Source organism: Mangifera indica, chromosome 17 (genome assembly GCF_011075055.1).
Source record: "Mangifera indica cultivar Alphonso chromosome 17, CATAS_Mindica_2.1, whole genome shotgun sequence".
NCBI lineage: Eukaryota > Viridiplantae > Streptophyta > Magnoliopsida > Sapindales > Anacardiaceae > Mangifera > Mangifera indica.
This window is the reverse complement of record NC_058153.1, coordinates 11,233,713-11,250,241: the sequence shown is the minus strand read 5'-3', so window position 1 is coordinate 11,250,241 and position 16,529 is coordinate 11,233,713. Positions and strand designations below refer to the sequence as shown.

General features: G+C 31.6%; 1 protein-coding gene across 1 annotated transcript; it reads right to left on the bottom strand.

The window, feature by feature from the left end:
- Positions 1-5,085: 5,085 nt before the first annotated feature.
- LOC123201147 (putative disease resistance RPP13-like protein 1) lies at positions 5,086-9,654 on the bottom strand. The gene is made up of 2 exons (XM_044616611.1): positions 5,224-9,654; positions 5,086-5,113 (listed from the first exon to the last, which is right to left on the bottom strand). The coding sequence occupies exon 1, from the start codon at positions 9,613-9,615 to the stop codon at positions 5,287-5,289; it is 4,329 nt and encodes a 1,442-aa protein (XP_044472546.1). The 5' UTR covers positions 9,616-9,654; the 3' UTR covers positions 5,086-5,113; positions 5,224-5,286.
- Positions 9,655-16,529: the final 6,875 nt, after the last annotated feature.

Here is a 16,529-nt window from a genome sequence, read left to right as displayed (position 1 = left end):
ATTGAGAAATGAAATGAAATGAATTGTTAATTATTCTTTGACAAACAAGAATTCTGAAATACTAAATGTGTGATAAATGAAAATTTCAAAAGATTGATTAATAATGTAGGATAGAGATTCTTACTTACTGAGTGATTTGTCACTCATTCGTTTTATATTCGATCTTGCAAGTATAAAATGAGATTGTGGTGCACTAAGGGGTAGCTGATCAGAGGTGGAGGCATAGGAATTTGAAATCTCTTTTTATGCTATATAATAAATTTATCTCAAGGTTGACATGTGAAACTGGGACACACTATTTAATTATTTGTTTTAAATTTTAGCATGACTTTTTGTTATTTTATTGTTGGTTGTCAATTAATACTTGGTTTGTTTATTTGGTTTCCGCATGAATTATTAATGAAATTAAATTATTTATGGATTTCGAGTAAATAAGGCTTTGGATTTATTTTTAATTTTAACTTTAATTTTTCTCTCAATCCCAAAAAAAAAAAAAAAATCCCTTCAAAGGACATGACCTTTGAGGCGGATGTTTCATGGACAGAGGGTGAAGCTTATAAGGTATGTAAGGTCACAGCCATGGGAAACATGGCAACCAAAATCGAGAAGTTTATTATAATATGGAGGAATACTGAAGAGCTTGGCATACGAGGAGGCAAGGTGAAGAGTTGGCATGGGGAGATGGTTTATAAGATAGATAGCAACTTAACACGAATAAGACCAATTGGAGAGTGGCATCGAGGCATGAGAGAGAAGAGAAAGACATGTTTCCATAATGTGATGATGTCTTCTTTCATCAAAGCCATTGTGTTCAGGAGTATGAAGAGGAGAGAAAAGATGAGAGATACCGTTTGTGGCAAGTTAAAAAAAAAAAAAAGAGATTGATACTCGTCTCCGTTATCAGAATAGAGTGTAACAATTTTTTTGCTAAAGGAGTTTTCAACAATGGACTTGAACCTGATGAATATATCATGGACATCTAATTTTCTTTTAAATGGATAAAACCAAATATATTTTGTAAAGTGATCAATGAATATGACGTAATACTTGTACCCATCAATGGAATAGATAGGTGGCATCTAAACATCCAAGAAAATAATTTCAAGCAAAGAAAAGGACACAAGTGTTGAAATTGAAAAGGGCAAATTATGACTTTTATTGCACATTCGAGAAAATTGGAGGGACTAGACATATCAAGAGAGTAATTATTAACATTGTATTTGAGAATGGCAAAAGAAGGGTGTCATAGATGATGTAGTTTTGACATTAGAGAAGGTGACAAGTAAAGGTTTTTGCATATCATAACTCTTTAAAAAACATGTTCTTTTTATAGTACTCAAACTTATTCTCATGTTAGTTATCTTGTTTAACTGAGTATCATATTTATATTTATTGATGATGATTGATTAAATAGCTTTTGAAATCATAATTTTAAACATTGAGTTGTGATGAATTGATTATGATTTTTTTTTTTTATATGTGTTATTTGAATATTGCATGTTTGATGAAGAGATATAAGAGTAAATGGATAATATCTCCTCTTAATCAATTAATTTTAATATTTTTTTGTTCATGCTGATTATCTTGAAATTGAATTGATGAACTTGATGTGATATTTGCGAATTCAAATTGAGGTGAATTCTTGAGATTAAATTAATAGTGTTTGAAAAGAAGTTTGAATGGATGGAATAGATTTTATTGGAATGTATTTTTTTACACATGTTGTTGATTGAAAAAAATATATATAAAAAATTTAAGGGACATCACGCCAAAATTTTCCAAAATTGTCATATGCACTTGCTTTAATACCAAAACTTGATAATATTTTTGTTAAAGTAAGGGGAAGCATATAGAAATTAACTAAAGGGGAGTGAGTTTTCAAATTTGTATTATTTTAGCTTTAAATTGGAAATCAAATGAGAAATTGAGCTTTAATTTATCTTTTTTTTAATTATTGTTTTTTATTTATGATAAAAAGGAGGAGAAATTGGTTAAATTTAAATGGTTAATGAGTCTATAACTTGAAATGGTTTAATTACAAATTGAATTGTATTGTTAAAGTAAGAGAGTTTTTTCAAATGAGGGCAGCTCTAAACTCTTTCAATGAATTTTTTAATAATTAAACTTAAGTTTTGTCATTAATCAAAAAGGGGGAGATTGTTAGACCCTTAAGTGTTTTAATTATGCTAAAACTAAGTTTAAATATGTTAATTTATATTTATTAAGTTAATTAAGTCTATATTATAAAATTTTTATGATAAAAAATAGGCAAAATGTATGTTTTTCATCTTTTCAAACATGGGACTCCCATCCCCAAATGTTGGACGCTCGATCCCTATAGGATGCTAGTTTCTTTGCTCATTCCATGACCATCCTTGCAAGTCTAGAGCTCTCAAGAATTTTTGCTAAATAAACAGGGATATCCGTCCCCAAAATAGGGACACATATTCCTCTAGCAGTCCCTTACTAGTCCTTTATTATCTAAAACTTTTAGAATTGAATTTTGAAGGTGCAAAAAAGTACATTTGTCCCTAAAGTGGTGCATTTCATGAATTTGACTGTTGGACGACTATTTCAAAGTTGTCAAAGTCAAAATATGTAAGAGGACACTCGTCCTTCAAAATAGGACGCCCATCCCATTGTGCTTTTAAAGCCAAAACATCATTTTCAAATCTCAACGGATACATTATCCCAATCAATAGTCATTTGAGTCATTTCAACAATCCAAAACTATAAATTGAAGACTTTTTTATGAGAAATAGGTTAGAAAACATAATGTAAAAAGTGTATACTCTTTTCTTTTCCAATTCATCTCACACAAGCTCATAAATCAAAATTCTTGAAAGATACATTTGTACTCATTTTCTTGTATCAACTTGTAGAGACATTTACAAATATTATTTTCTATATTCAAACATTGAGGCAAAATCTTGAATAACTATTGTGGTGTGTGAAATCCCGAATAACTATTGAGTTTGATGCAATCCCAAATCAATTAGTGAATATGAGTGAAATCTTAGAGAATATTATAAAAAGAGGATTCTTTACTAGTGATGATAATCTTGCTTTCTGGTGAGCCAACTTCAAAGGGAAGGCATAATAGAGACCAATCACTAGGATTCTCGGTCCATATATCATCCAAAACAAACAATTATTTTTCTAATATTTTTTTACTCCCTAATATATTATATACTATCAAAATGCACCATATATTTTCATAACATATACAAACTTGATATTCTTATAATATCAAAATGCCCTCTCTTTGTCTAATATTTTTTTAGCACCCTTATATTTTATCTAATTACAAAATACCATCTATATTTATCTAACATTTCATTTAATACCATCAAATAATGTTTTATATCTAAATGCTCCAATATTTTATCAAAATGTCTCTATATATTCTTAACATTTCATTTAAAACTTTATACATTGTTTAATATGAAAATACTCCTATATTTTTCTTAAATTGCATTTAAAACATTCATAAACTATTTAATATCAAAATATCTCTCATATTTTTTTAAAATTTTATTTAACACACTATATTTATCTAACATTTCATTTAACACCTTCATATATTGTCTTGTATCGAAATAACCACTTATTTTTCTAATATTTAATTTAAAACCTTTATACATTGTTTACTATCAAAATGCCCCTCATATTTTTAATATTCATTTAACCTCTATATTCATCTAACATTTCATTTAACACCCTCATATGTTATATTATATCAAAATATCTCTATATTTTTTTATCATTTCATTTCATTCCTTCATACATTGTTTAATATCAAAATGTCCTCCACATTTTTTTAATATTTCATTTAATCATCTATATTTATCTAACATTTTATTTAACATCCACATATGTTGTATTGTATCTAAATGTTGTAATATTTTTCTAAGATTTCATTTAAAACCTTCATACATTGTTAAATATCAAAATACCTTTAATATTTTTTTCTATTTCATTTAACCCCCTAATGTATTATCAAATATCCAAAAGCTCCCTTTATATAACATACAAATTTGATTTAATAAATAAAATTAAGTTTTGAGTTAAGATTCGTATAAATACATTTTCCTCATGAATTGATATGTTTCGATTCAAATTTTAAAATATTATTTTATTTAACCCCCTAATGTATTATCAAATATCCAAAAACCCTCTTTATATAACAGACAAACTTGATTTAACAAATAAAATTAGTTTTGAGTTAAAATTTGTATAAATACATTTTTCTCATAAATTGATTTTTTTGGATTCGAATTAAAAAATACAAATTTTTACCTTCTAAAAGAACCCACAATATAAAATATTGAGTTAAAATGAAAGTGAAAATGATAGTTTAAATGATGTGAGAAATGTATGAGAGCGAAAACCTATATAGAAGTGATGAAAGATAGTTTTGGCTTTTTAAAAAATTTTTGGGATATTTTTACTTGAGCCTTTGAAAATAGGATATTTTTGCTTAAAGAATAAAAAATGGGTAAAATGGGATATTTACTTTAATTTCCCTTATTTATGCAAGATATCCTAAACATATTATAACGGATTATTTAATCTAACAATAATATGAATCATATAAATTGTACTGAATGAGCCTGATATTTGTTGTTGTGCCACTAATTATTTAATATTTTAGAAAATTAATGATATTCTTTCTTTGCATTATTGATTAAAGATTTTTTTTTTTTTTTAAAAACTTTTATTCCGTATACAAAGAAGTCTATATATTACATGATATGAATGATTACTGCTTTTAAAAATATACTAATTAAGGGACTCTTAATGAAATAAATAGTATATAAATACTATGAAGTCTCTCCTGCATGTCACTAAAATCAATCTAAAATCAATAAATTGAATAAAATAAATATCAAGAAGTAGCTCAATCTAAAGCCAAAATCAATCTTAGAGAGTTTTCTCTGCACTAGTTATATGTGTCTACATTATGATCCCATAATCGTATCAAAAACAAAGTCGTAGTCAATTCTAACAGTGACCAAAAAAAACAAGAACACATGAAAAAAACCTCCTCTCTGCCAATCGTTACACAATAGAGACACATCAAACAACAGAAAATGATTCCGTGCAAGGACCTCTGAGATAAAAACAGAAACACACAACAGAGAATCAAGTTAACCATTATTCTGGTGTTCATGCTTTACTTTAAATCAATCAACAATGAAAGTACTAGGAAAATGAACATACTTTTCTACAGACGGATTTGAAAAGGGCCAAGATGTTGTCTTCTCGGGACCAAATTGTGGGAGATCAATCTTGACCCTGGGGTTTGTACTCCATGAACTCATCCTCAATCTCGACGTAAGGTATACGTGCGATCATTGGCCAATAATTTTGTCCTCTATGCTTTTTGCACATTTGTTTGAGCAATGGACATCCATGGATATACAGTTCCAGAAGCGAGGAAGGCAGGCAATCCTCAGGAAGAAATTTGAGCTTAGGACATGCAGAAAGGGAGAGTGTTTCCAGGCAAGTCAGATTCTGAATACCAGATGACAGGCGTTCCAGGTTCGGAAAATTTTGAATTTTCAAATAGGTTAGGGAGGTAGGAAGCATCATCCCACTCTCTTCTTGTGGAAATGACACCACTTCTGGGCATTCCTCGCCAATACTGAGATCTTTAAGAGAAGTGAGTCTGTAAAGCCCCCAATCCAACTGTGTTTTAAAGATGTTCAAATCTTCAATTTCAAGTGATTCAAGGCTGATAGGAAAGCCATGGACAGGAAACACGGCCATGCTCGGACAATGTTTTATTGATAAATGTTTAAGTGCAGTGAGTTTGTGCATCCGGTTGGGTAGGGCCATCAGTTTCTCACAGCAGTCTATGAGGAGCAATGTCAGGTTCCCGAGAGGCAAGCCTCCTTCCGGAAAGGAAACAAGATTATGACAATGAGATATAGTCATCTTTTGAAGATGGCGTAGCTTGTGAAGATCCTGAGGAAAACATTTAAGATTATAACCAAAAAAAATTTTGATATGTTCAAGAGATGTGAGATTCTGCAATCTTTCTGCAATCGACTCTAGCTTGGTACACTGGTAAACAATTAGGGATTTCAGACCCATAGGTAGACTGCCTCCTGATGACAAGGAAGCAAGACTATAGCAACACCAAAGCTCAATGTGTTCAAGCGTATCAGGCAACTCACTTCTTGACCACAAGGATGTGAGAGATCGACAAGAGTTGACTACCAAGAACTCTAGAAGAGAGGTGTTGCTATGGGTCCCACTGCCCTCATCGATCAAAGTCCATAAATTATTGCAATGTCCGATATTTAGCCACTTCAGATTCAATGGAAGCCCAAATTTGGTGATATATGTCAAAGATCCACACTTTTTAATGGACAAGCTTTCAAGATATGTATTGCTGTTGTTCATCCAAGCCTCAGGTAACGCTTTCAGTGCATTGCATTCTTCAATTTCGATGATTCTTAGCTGGGGGGGCATGCTTGTCTCTGGAAAAGAAACAAGTTTTGGGCAGTCTTTGATGCATATTTCTTCAAGAAAACTAAGGCTGCACAATGATTTTGGTAGCTTTTCAAAGCGCTCGCACTGATTCAATTCCAGATACTCAAGTCTGCAAGGCATCCCAAGCTGTTCTTGTCCTTCTTCATCTTCTTCTTCTGCCACCACGCACAGAAGTTGGGGACATTGCCAAATTTTCAATCGACAAAGGGAGCTATTATCTTGAAGCCATTCAGCTGTACTTTGCCACAAAGATGTCAGCTCTTCAGAACCATAAACCATCATTTCTTCTACTTTTGATAACCCGTATGTAAATCGCTTTGTTGGACAGATGTGAGTCGAGATATCCCAAAGAACCACTGATTTCAGTGAGCTGAGATCGATTGTACTTCCCCGCACCATCTGTTTACATCTATGAATTTCTAATTTGCACAGTTTTGGAAGACTTTCAACTGATACGACCAACTTCTCACACCTTTTAATGACAAGCTTTTCCAAAGAAGGAAGATATTTGGGTAATAATCCTTCCAGCTTAGAGCACCATTCAATAGAAAGTTCTCTGAGGTGAGGAAAAGCTTTAGATTCTTCCTCTTCATGAGAGATCCAGACTTCCCATCCTCCCATATCGTCAAAACAAAGAGTTTCCAGTAATGGAAATGGCACCTCTGAGTAGCCATAAAACTCCTTCTCCACTTTTTGTATTCTAGCCATTCCTCTGATCACAAGGTGCTTTAGAAAGGGCAGTTCCCCGACCGATGGCAACATCTGACAACTGTTACAGTTTTCAAGTTTTAAGAGCGCTAAATTCGAGAATGATGGATCTTCTAACCAAAATGGAAAGGAAACACCACCATAGCCTCTAATAACGAACTCTTTCAAGTCTTGATGTGGTCGTAACATGTCAAGAACTTTTTCTTCTTCTCCTGCATCTCTCGGATCACCAATGCTACTAGTCCACTCTAGTACTATCACATTAAGGGCCCTCTTGCCATTCAGATCAGCTTTCATGGCAATCCTAGCATTCACATTCTCCAACCCAGAAATGCCAAGCCTCTCCCTAATATGGGTCAAATTCTTCAACTCTTCTAATCCGGAGCCACTGCCTTTGCCCACAACAAAATTCGGCAGTGTTAAAAGCCCAGTCAGATTACCAATCCTTAAAGGCATTTCTTCTAGTGCAGGTGTACCAGAATTATTTAGATGATGCAGATTTGTTAAGTTCCCCATGTCTTCACACAGTTTCTTCAGATGATAACAGTTCTCTACTAACAGAGTCTGTAAATTGTAAAGAGTAGTGATTGATTTGGGCAGAATTTCAATTTGCGTATCAGATAGGTTGAGGTACCGTAGATGTTTCAATTCACCAATTGAGTTTGGCAGCTCAGAAATCTGATACTTTCTCAAAGACAAGGCCCTCAAACGAGGCAGTTCCAGCACCGTGCGAAGAACGTTGTAAGCCAAGTATCTTGACGAAATGCCTAGCAACTCAAATGGTAAAAAGGCTCGTAAATGTTTGGCTTCACACAAGCCTTCAAACCTTTTAAACCCATCAAACTGATCAGAAATATAAGATAAATAACGAAGATTTGTGCGGGAAACATTGAAATTTATGTTACCATCCAACTTATTATCAATTCTAAAGCATATCTCTCCTGCAGCCCACTGAGCAAGATCATTGATGAGGTCGTGCATCACAAATCTTGACATATCTCTACTTGATTGCTTGAAAAATGACCTTGATTTCAGATCATCAAAGAACTCATTGCCCAAATCTTCCATTTGCTTCTCGTTATTCTGTAATAAACCCTCAGCCATCCACAACAAAATGATCTCTTCTTCAAGAAATTCATAATCCTTCGGGAATATAGAACAGTATGCAAAGCATCTTTTCAAACGAGAAGGAAGGAAGTAATAACTTACCTTCAAAGCTGGTATAATGTTGCTTTTCTCTTCTGGTAAACCCCACACTCTACTATTTAGCACCTCTCCCCACGCCTTGCAGTTAGGTTTCCCACGTAATAGCCCGCCTAGAGTTTCTGCTGCCAAAGGTAAGCCATTGCATTTTTTGACTATCTTCTCACCAATTTCCTTCAAGTGCTCATGTTCACTAAAATCTGTTTTCCCCAATGCGCATCGAGTAAATATAGACAAACAAGCTTCATCTGATAACTCTTTCAATGAGTAAGCTTGAAGAGTACCCAACCTGGTTGAAATAACTTCATGACGCGTTGTGATGATAATCTTGCTTTCTGGTGAGCCAACTTCAAAGGGAAGGCGTAAGAGAGACCAATCATTAGGATTCTCGGTCCATATATCATCCAAAACAAACAAAAATTTCTTTTTCGACAATTTGTCCTTCAACATCACTTGAAGATTGTTAAGATCATTAGCATCACGAATGCGTTCACCAATGCACACTAGAATTTCTTTTGTTATCTTGATCACATCAAATTTTTCAGAAACACAAACCCAAGCTTTGAAATCAAAATGACCTTCCAATCTGGCATCATTGTAGGCAAGTTTAGCAAGCGTTGTCTTTCCTATACCACCCATCCCGACTATAGGAATAACAGAAAATGTTCTATTGTCAGCACTTAAATCATTCCTCAATAACAATTCAACCATTGCCTCCTGATCTTTTTCTCTACCATAAACATTGGCTTCATTCACCAAAGAGGTTGTGGGTGGCCTTTGTATTACACTGTTGGACCTCCGTCCTGAAAATTCTTTCAAACCCAATTGCTCTTTCTGCGAAGCAATGTCTTCCAATCTGGTACTGATTTTCTTAACTTGGGACATCATCATGGAATTGAACTCGACAGTCTGAGGATTAAAGCGAGAAAGTATCGGTAACTCCCATGTGCTGGGTTCATGTTGATGATGAGATTCATGCAACAACATGTCATCCAGTATGTCTTCCACGTCGTAAGCCAAGTTTCGAAGTTCTCCAAGCCAGATCTTCACTGCCCGATTCTTCTCTTGCCTCTCCTCTGCATCTTCAAGCACCGCCTCCATCATCCTCAATTTCATCTCCCACTTCTTGAGATCTTCCCGGATTTGCTCCTGTTGTGGAAACTGTAACAGTTCAGTAGAGGCAGCCAACTTTTGGAAAAGCATGTCGAAGGACGCAGTGAGAAGCGACTCTAAAATAACAGACATGGTTGCTTCCGTAAAGAAAATTCAAGTTCAGTTTGAGAACGTATAAGACTTCTAGTCACTTTGATTATATAAATTAATATATTTTTATGTGTATTATTATATGATTAAATATTATTTTATTATTAATTTAAAATAATTTAATCATATAATAATATACATCAAGTGTATCCCATTTTATATACTCAAAGTGTATACAAATAATTTATTGTTAAAAATTAGTTTTATTTTTTAATTTAAAATTATTAAATCATATAATAACATATCATAGTTTGTAAGAGCGTATATTCAAAATAAGAGTGTGTAAAACTGGGAAAATTAAGAACTTGATAATAAATGGTATAAAAAACAAATAAAAAATTAAGGTAATATAATAATTGCAATCCTATCATAACCGATTTTTTTTAAGGAAATAAGTTTTTGGGGGACAAAACAAGGAAGCGGTATTATTTTTGTAACACATGTAAAAATTTGAGTGAAAATAACAACTAAATTTCAAATGATCAAAATGTCTGCCCCATCACGGTCAAAAGGAACAAAGAAATAAAGCCCCAAAACAATCGCACATATTAGAAGAAGTTAAAAACAATATATATATAATTATAAACATCAATAGACATATGAGACAAAACAATGGTCATCAATATACTAGGATTATACAAATAAAAAATGATATTCTATAATACATATTACAGGATATAATATATATTACCAATATAAATTAATATATCTTTATTTAGAATTAATTGATGCGGTAATGGTGTATTTAAGAAATTTTAAATTTTTATGATCTGTTTTATATATTCTTTAAGAATTAAAAATTGAAACTCTCACATATTGGTTATTAAAATTAATAAACTTAGTTAATTTTAAAAATAAAATCATTATTTAACCATAATATATGAAGAATAATAAAATTTAATCTCATTTTCTCCCTTTGTTTAAAAAATTAACAATTTTCCTTTAACATTAAATTTTAAAAAGTTATATTTTCTCCCATAGGATTTTATTTTCAAGCCATCTTCTCATGTGGCCAAAATCTTGTCAGGACTTCTCTTTCTTTGTCACTGATGGTCTCCCTCCCAACGCAGTCTCATCTACTTAGCTTCGCATCAATCCAACATTCATCTTTGATTATAATGGAGATGAATTGTCTTCGCTAGCATCTTCATCGACAACGACAATGGATGTCAAACTTGACAACAATAGAATAAATGAGATTGCATCAGGAGGGAGAGCATTCGCAACAGAGAGAGAGAGAAGTCATAATCAAATTCTGGAAGTCGAAGAACATGGCTTGAAAATGAAACTCTAGGAGGGAAAATGAAATTTTTCAAAGTTTAATCCTATGAGAAAATTGTTAGTTTTTTAAACTAAAGGGAAAAAATGAAATAAAATTTTAGTATTTTTAATATATTATTGTTAAATAATTATTTTACTTTTGGAACTAACTAATTCACTTAATTTTAACCGTAGAAGTTTGAATTTTCAATATTTAGCAGATACTAGGCTAGAGTTTTAATAAACCTTGGATGGGAATAAGTCTTTTGCCTTTGTTGTAAATATTGTTGCACAGATGAAATGTGAGAGAAAATCTCATTTGTTGCACTAGCTTTGGGGATGATAGTGTCCCAATTACTTTTTCCAAGGCCCTAACATAATGTCATTTAAAATTAACCAATTATATGATAATACATATAAGTATATAAATATTTTTGTATTCAAAGTAAGTATACATAGTTTTATTAATAATAAAAAGGTACTAAGGCCAACAACAATGGCTTACATATATTTACCAATCTGATAGTGAGTGATACAAAGCTAGTAGGAAAGCCATCAACCATAGACAATAAAACATATATAATTTTTCAAGAGAAGTGAGATTGTGCTCTACATAAAGAGTCCAAGAACAATTGGTAACACCATAACACAACATTTCCACCCAAACACTACTTATTATTCTCCATTTCTCTTGTTTGTCTTGCAACATTCTTGTCAATTTTTGGACTTGAAGCAGCACATTCCATTCTGATGTAAACACATTGTTCATATTTTATTTTATTTATGATTAACCCATCCCCAAAACTCCGTTGTTATGACTGACCTGATTCAGTGGTTGTAAGCTTGATAATTAAACTTGAGGTTTTATCTATTCGATACAGCTGGAGTTTCTTATTAAAAAAAAAAGAAGAAAAGATGCGTGCAATCATGTTTAACTATATGGTTTATAACTCTTTTACTTGAAGGGGAAAATTTTTAAAAAGGTGTTATGATCCCAAGTATAAAATTATGAGACTTAGATTAACATTGAAAAGTAAAAACTTCTGATACGAGGTTTATATAACTTTGTATTCTCCAATATTAGTAGTTAATTTTTAAAATGTATGTGATTTTTTATATAAGAAAAGTAAAAGAGTGCGATACTTCTAAAGTTCATATTAGAATGTGGTACAAATTTTAGATAAAAAGTAAAAGAGTTCGCATTTTTGAAAAAGTGTCCCACATTGGAGAGATTCACTCCAACAACTTTTTTCACTTAATATAAATAGATGTTTAAGTATGGAGTTCCGATCAAACTTAAGTGTTGGGTGTCCTACATAAGTGAAATTGATCATAAAAACACAACTCATTTCTTATAAATAAATCTAATTTTTTATTTTTTTTAATACTATAACTTTTTTTAAATATTTTCTTTTACAAGAAAATATAATTTTATTAAATTTAACAATTAATAAGTGAAATTTTTTTAAAATATCCATAATCTTATCAAAATGTTATATGTTTGAAGTTGATGTTAAAAGTTAAAAGCATCACGAATCTACTTTGAAAAAGTAGTGTGAATGTTTTTTTAATTTCTCCTTGTGCGTAGAAATAGAATAAGTAGAAAGCATATGTCATTCCTTGAAACACACTGAAAAACCCTACTGGGAAAGTAATATAAATTTAATAATATTTCTAATCCTATACATCTTTTAAAAATATTTTCTTAAAAGTTAAAGTTAAAGTTAAAGCAGATGCATCCACTTTGAAAAGTATTAGTTTTTTTAATGGGAAATTAGGCTACCTCCCCAAGATTCATTAATATGACTCATGCTTTATAACAATAATTGACAAGTATTTTATTCCTATATGTATTTAGTGGCAACTTTTTTATTTCTCTCATTTTGAAAGGTCCACGTTGAAGGGATTAATTATTATTTTTTTTTAAATTTTAGTGCTCGGAAAATGCAGAATCTTGCATACTTGTCCATACTTATACAAAATCTATGCGCAATCTCACTTCTCTTAAAATTTTAAATATTTTTACTTGTCCATGCTTTATGGCTTTCCCACCAACTTTGTATCATCCATTATTAGATTGTTAAATATTTGTAAGCCATTGTAGTACCCTTAATTTTATTCATAAATCACAATTTCGCCTTGTTACATTTATTTATAATGATTGCATGTTAAGCAAACAATTTCGCCTTGAGAGATAACACTATTTTAAAGTGATAATCAAATTTCATAGTTTGTAATTTAGGGAATGAAGAAAGACACTTCATTTATGACAAGATTGTAAAATGACCTAAATAGCTTGTCTTGGTAATCAGAGCAAAAGCTCGTAAGTAGGAACATTGATACATAGTCCATTGATACACAAGTATTGGACTTGGAATTGAAAAGGAGATTGATTACATAGTCTTGATGAAATTTCTCCAAGCTTTGCATTCTGCCAGTTATAAAATTAATTTTGTGTTATTTTTTCTTCTCTCAACAATTTGTATTAGATCTCGATGCCTTGAAGGACTCTCACATTCCTAAAACTATACAAGATTCAATATTTTACTTGATTTTGCAGAACTCACAAGAGTTTGGTTTGAGAATAGTTGTTATGAAATACTTTAACAAATTATCATTACATAAAGTTCATTAATTTTTTTCAGGATACCTTTTCTTCTCTAACATTTTAGAAACTTAAACTTAGTAACCACCCAAACAACTTTGAGAGTCCACCAAAAAAATATTCAATTTTCCATGCAAAGATGTCTACAGCTTATTTTATTTTATTTATCCCCAACCCACCCTGTCTTTAAAGGCTCTGTTGTGGTGGAGACTCAAAAATGCTATATGATTAGTTATATGGTTTACAGCTCTATTACCTCCATAGAGAAATCTTTTAAGAAAGAGATTCTGTGGGAAAGTAATGTATGAGATTTAGATCAGCATACATAAAAAAAATATGAACTTTTAATGTCGGATTTATATAATTTTGAAATCTTCAATATCAACTGTTAACTTTTAAAATGTGGTTCCCCTATTGAAAAATAGTAAAGTGTGATTCTTTGGAGGTTTGTATTAAAACATAGTACAAAGTTTTAGATAAATATAGAGTAAATATCCATAATTTTATCAAAATTTTATATGTTTGAAGATGATATTAAAAGTTAGAAGCATCACGAATCTCCTTTGAAAAGGTAATGTAAATATTTTTAAATCATAATGGACTCTCTCCTTATATTACATGTAGAATAAGTAGAAAACACATACCTTTCTTTGAAAATTACTTAGAGATTTGAAATTAGACTTGAGCTTAAAATACATTATAAGACAAATTTTACATGTGATGGGAGACTTAAAATCTTGCTATCTATAATTTAGGTTTGGATTTGAAGTGTACACAAGAGTTTTAAAGTTTATAATATCGTTCATAGCTAGTTCATACATATTAAGAAATCCTTTTGAGAAAGTAATATAAATTCAATAATATTTCTAATCCTATGCATTTCTTGAAGATTTTTTTATAGATAAAGTTAAGGTTGATGCTAAAGCATCCAGTTTACATTTTTTGTCAGGGAAATTAGGCTACCTCCACTACACTTTTTAGAAAATCCAGGAACACCTCACGTAAATTTTGAAAATCCAGCACCTCCCTACTCATTTTGAAAATTATCTAGTACCTTCCCTGTTGACTAGGGGTGGATTTTATCCCAATCAAACCAAACTCAAATCTAGCTTGATCTCAAACTCGTTCAAACTGATATATAATTTCATCAAAAAGTTGTCAACGAGATGTATTATCGATGGAGTGAATATTATCATAGGAAGTGATAAACAATATCATCAAAAAGATAAACAAATCAAACTTGAGTTAAGTTACTGAGCAAGAACTCAAACTTGAGTTCAACTCCTTCAGTTAGTAGATTTCAGTTTAACCTTTTTGAATCAAATCCATTTGAAGGTAACTGCATTGTCCACCAAGAAAACTAACAAAGGATTCTCTGTGAACAAAATATTTTTCCCCTTGAATGCTTACAAGAGATTTGACCTTGATATGACCTTATAATACAATTAAATTCTCTACTTGCTCGCACGATTTCACATATTTTTAAACATTAACAGAAAGCTTTAGCATTCTTCAAAAATCAAAATTTGAAATAGATTTAAGGTTTAACTTTAATTATTCTCCCAATAAAATGAGATTTTATATATATGCGTGTGTGTGTTATTGTGTGACAGAAGAAAATATCAAATTTATACAGCTATAAATTTTAGTAACCTTCAGCTGAACAAATCTTGCAGTGCTTCAGGATTCTCACTACACAACTTGAAGAGAAATATTATAGGAGAAAAAAGATTGATGGAAGTTCTCAGAGGCAATTGAGAATTTTCAGAAGAAATATAGTCACCTTAGCCTTGGCTTGGCATTCGACTTGTAGATGTTAATATTGATTATAAATGCCTTAAAGCAAGCATTATATATATACATATATACGCACATAATTTATTATTAAATTGCTACTATCTATGTCATCTTAGAGATTATTATATGACTCATTTTCTATTGCAATAATTGAGAAGAATTTTATTCCCACGTGTTTAGTGCCACCTTTTTTATTTGTCTCCCTTGAAGGGATTAATTAAGACTTTCCAAGCATATGGAATCTGTTGAGTAGCCTCTGAACTTCCAGGACAAGATGGTATACTCGGGTTTGATATCATCCTTAAAATTTGGAAATTAACTCAAAAAACTTTAATTAGGAAAAACAAAAATTCACTTAACATACACCTGACCCGACTTAGCTTATGAAATGCTTATCTCCCTCAAAGCTAAGCTAGCCAAAAATCCCAAGGGTATCAAATCAGTTGCTGAATTTCTTCATGAGATGCGATCCATTGCAGATGAATTGGGTCTTGCCCAAAATCCAATTTGTGAAGAGGATCTTATAGTTCATATCATTACTCAACTAGGTGATGATTTCAACAACATTGTTGCAGCCATCAAAGTTCGTGAATCTACAATTTCCTATTCATAACTCTTTGATAAATTAACAGACTTTGAAAGAATGCTGAAAGACAATGATTCAGCGCAACTTCCTATTGTTGCCACAGCTAATGTCACCCAAAAATACAATCCAAAGGGCCAACAGCCTTACAAGTTGTATCAAGGAACTCCAAGTCATGCACCAAGGCATATCTCAACCTATCGCAAATCTCATGGTAGCTATAGTGGAAATACTTCTTGCTCCTCATGGCAAAATCATAATGGCAATAAGTCCTATTGAGCGGATCTATTTTGTCGCTTTTGTGAGTTCACAAGTCATGATACGTGTGACTGTAGAAAACTTGCCAAGTTTTTTAAAGAAAACAACATTTCAGTGAACAATTCCCAACTTCTCAATGCAAATCAAAGCCCAATGGCCAATGCTACCATGTCCATGCCTTCTACTACTATGCCACAACCTTGGTTATTTGACAATGGGGCTTCACATCATGCCACGTCAAACCTATCAGCATTATAATCCTACTCTGACTATAGGGGTCTAGATGAGTTTTTTTGGGTGATGGTAAAAGTCTTTCAATTTCACATACTAGACATACAACAATTGCCACAC